Source organism: Fragaria vesca, linkage group LG6 (assembly GCF_000184155.1).
Source record: "Fragaria vesca subsp. vesca linkage group LG6, FraVesHawaii_1.0, whole genome shotgun sequence".
NCBI classification, from domain to species: Eukaryota; Viridiplantae; Streptophyta; class Magnoliopsida; order Rosales; family Rosaceae; genus Fragaria; species Fragaria vesca.
This window is the reverse complement of record NC_020496.1, coordinates 8402481-8406366: the sequence shown is the minus strand read 5'-3', so window position 1 is coordinate 8406366 and position 3886 is coordinate 8402481. Positions and strand designations below refer to the sequence as shown.

Sequence of the window (3886 nt, the reverse complement as noted above, 5' to 3'; positions counted from 1 at the left end):
CTGTCAACTGTGTAATTGATGAATGATGATTGATGACTGATGACTGATGAATGAATGAATGATGAGTGATGAACTTGGTATTTGTCTATTTGATAATATGTTTAGTTGTTTACCAATGTTCATTGAATTTGGTAATTGCTAAGTTGCTGAGTTGCTGCTGTTGTTAGGCTGAGTAATTGAATTGCTGAGTTGCTGAATCTGTGAACTGTGAGTCTGTGATTGATTACAAAATATATACAGGCAAATATGGCAGGCACTACTTCTTCCTCTGCATCTAATCTAGTTCCGGACCTGAATAGCCAGAATAGGTCAGTCTCAAAGGAGTTGAAAGCTAATTCAACTGATATCGGTTGGGAATATGCAGTGTATGCTAATCCTACAAATCCAGATAGATTGAAGTGTTTGTTGTGTAATAAAGTAGTAAGTGGTGGAATAAATCGAATCAAACAGCACATTGCAAACATCAAGGGGAATGTTCACGGTTGTAAGAAGAGTTCGGATGAGGACAAAGCCAAATGTATCAAAGCTATTGAAGATGGGCGAAACAAGAAGAGGCAAAAGATTCTCTTTGAAGAAGAATTGAGGCAAGAAGTTGATATTGAAGAAGATGAAAGGGAAGAGGATGGATCAAGTCATGAGACAAGAAGAAAGAGGCGCTTTCTTGGACCTATGGACCGTTATGCATCCGCCATTGATCCCGATTCTTCATTGGATGGAAGCAAGAAGATGAAGCAACAAAATATCAATGATTCACTTTTCAAGGAAAGAACACATAATGTGCATCAATATTTGGCTAGATGGGTGTATGAAGCCGGCCTTCATTTCCATGCCATTGAGAATGATAGCTTCAAAAGGTTTGTGGAAGCGGTTGGGCAATTTGGCCCGAGTTACAAACCACCAACCCAATACCAATTAAGGGAGCCATTGTTGAAGGAAGAGGTGGAGAGAACTAAGGGCTTATTAAAGAGGCAAGAAGAGGAGTGGGCAAAGAATGGTTGCTCTATCATGACCGATGCATGGAGTGACCGGAAAAGAAGAAGTATCATGAACTTGTGTGTTAATTGTGCGGAAGGGACAACCTTTCTTTCTTCTAAGGAAGCATCGGATGAGTCACACACCGGAAAATATATTTTTGAATATGTGGACAAGTGCATTGAAGAAATTGGGCCACAAAATGTTGTTCAAGTGGTGACGGATAATGCTTCGAACAACATGGCGGCGGGAGATTTGTTAAAGTTGAAGAGGCCAACAATATTTTGGACTTCTTGTGCAACTCACACTATCAATCTTATGCTTCAAGGAATTGGCACCCAACCTAAATTCAAGAATGTGATTGACAAGGCAAAGAGTTTCACCATCTACATTTATGCACATCACAAGACTTTGCACTTGATGAGAAAGTATACAAAGAAAAGAGACATAGTGAGGTCGGGAGTCACAAGATTTGCAACCGCTTTCCTTACTTTACAAAGCTTAATGGAGAAGAAGACTGAATTGAGATCTATGATTACTAATGGTGAGTGGAGTGAAAGCAAGCATGCAAAGAGTGCAAAGGGGAAGGCAGCTGCGAGTATTGCTTTGAGTCCTTCTTTTTGGAATGGAGTAAATCTTTGCTTGAAGGTTTTTGCCCCTTTAGTCAAGGTGCTTCGCCTTGTTGATGGGGATCGGAAGCCATCAATGGGTTTTGTGTATGGAGAGCAACAAAAAGCTAGAGAAGAGATTAAGAAGACATACAAAAATCAAGAAGCTCACTATCGTCCAATCCTTGACATTGTTGATGAGAAAGCCCGTGAACGACTTGATAGTCCATTGCATTTAGCGGGATACCTCTTGAACCCTTATTACACATATTTTGATCCAAGCATTATAAATGATGGAGTTGTCATGGATGGGTTTATTGAATGTGTAGAGAAGTTCTTTGGTGATGATCTTGACATTCAAGATAAGGTGACAAATGTAGAATTGCACAAGTACTTGAAGAAATAAGAGGGTTCATTTGGAAAACCTATCGCTTTGAAGGGATGCTCACAAGATAATGAAAATTATAATCCGGGTAAGAAAACTTCGTAAATTTTTTATTTTGTCATTAGTATTGTTTATTTGTTTTGCTTTTGTATTTTTGACTAATTATAATGTTATTGGCTTTCTATGTGTTTGTAGTTGGTTGGTGGAATATTTATGGAAATCAAGTACCAAATTTGCAAACTTTGGCTAAAAGAATACTTGGTTTGACAACAAGTTCATCCGGATGTGAAAGGAATTGGAGTGCTTTTGAGGGGGTAATTATTTGCTTAATTTATATATATAGTTACTCTCTTTTTTTATGATAATTTACTCACTTTTTTTATGATAATTTACTCTCTTTTTTATTCTTAATTTAGATTCATACAAAGAAAAGAAATAGACTTGATGCAACAAGGTTAAACAATTTAGTCTATGTCCAATTCAATGCCAAGATTCTCAACAAAAAGAAAAGAGAGAAGAGAAAAATGTAGGATGTTCTTCTTGCTAGTGAAGCTACTAATGCACAAGGTTGGATTGTTGATGGTGGTGATGAGGATATTTTGTCCGATGTCACTAATGAAATGGTTGGAAATGACTTAGGAGTGGACAGTGGCTGAGCCTAGGAGAAGTTCTAGGATTCAAGAAATAAGAGAACTTGAAGAAGATTTTGATTTGGATGAAGAGGAAGAAGAAACTATGGATTTTGAGTTTGACTCCGATAACGAAGAAGTACTTGAAGGATATGGAGAAGAAGAATTGGAGGAGTAGCTTGCAAAAATGTATTTTTCTTTATTTGAATTGTTTTTTGGACATTGTTGCCTAGTTGGTGAATTGTGTTTTTTATTTTCGGATTTTCCGAAGGACATTGTTGTTTAATTGTGTTTCTTAATTGCTTCAATGACATTGTTGTTGAAATGTTGAATTGTATTTCTTATTTTTGTAAGAACATGGTTGTTAGTACATTTTTAAGGACATATGTTATGTATTTTTATTATTTTCAGCATTATATGTTGTTTTTTTCATTATTTTTAGACGTTATAATGCCTACTTTAATTGTATTTATATAATTATTTGTTATTAAAAAATAAAATAAATACAAAAATACAAATCCGATTAATCCCCGATTAATCTTTTGGGCGCTGTCCGCCCGACTACCGCCCAACGTTTTTTAGAACCTTGATTTTCACACACCAAAATTGGAAAATTGATAATTTTGGGTCCCCTAAATTAATTTAAAAATATTTATTATTATGAACAAAAAGAAAATCTTTTCAGAAAAAAAATTTAAAGTTAATATAAATTAAAGAAATTGTATCACTTAATTGTGTACGAGTGCAATCCATGTGACTATGTGAGCATGTCTGCAAAATAATACAATTTGAGGACATAGATGGGTTTATGCAATATATAATTATGTATGAAGAATCAAGGCTAATGTACTTTTATTACTCGGGGGCCCAAAAGGCCCAAAACAAACCCACAAGTCATTTTCTGTTTTGCTCATCAAGCCCATAAGTTTGAGTTTAAGCCTTCCACAGTCCACGTGGTATTGGCTTTAATTTCTATCATGGTTATGGATTTAGGCTCTATAAAAGACCGCTGGCCTTGGGTTTAGATGTTTCTAATCTTTTTCTGATACGAATCTTTCCAATCTTTGCTCGATCATAATTTAACCTTAGGGAAGAGGACTGAATTCAGGTGATTTATCAGTGTTTGGTTTATTGGGCATCTCCAATAAGCTTCATACTGAATCAAATGATCGATTTAACGATCAACCTGATGATTGGCTTAAACAAATTTGTATAATCTTGCGTATAAAAAAAAAAAACCTTTAAGTATAATCTTGTTATTATTAGATTAGTAGATCCATAAGTGATAGTAC

General features: G+C 35.4%; 1 protein-coding gene across 1 annotated transcript in view; it reads left to right on the top strand.

Moving 5' to 3' along the window:
* The first annotated feature begins 246 nt into the window (after positions 1-246).
* The window catches only part of LOC101302773, a 10049-nt gene continuing 6409 nt past the window's right edge, over positions 247-3886 (top strand). The window contains exon 1 of the mRNA XM_004305121.1: positions 247-1499. Coding sequence (XP_004305169.1) covers positions 247-1499 — 1253 coding nt within the window. The remainder of the gene's footprint in view (positions 1500-3886) is intronic.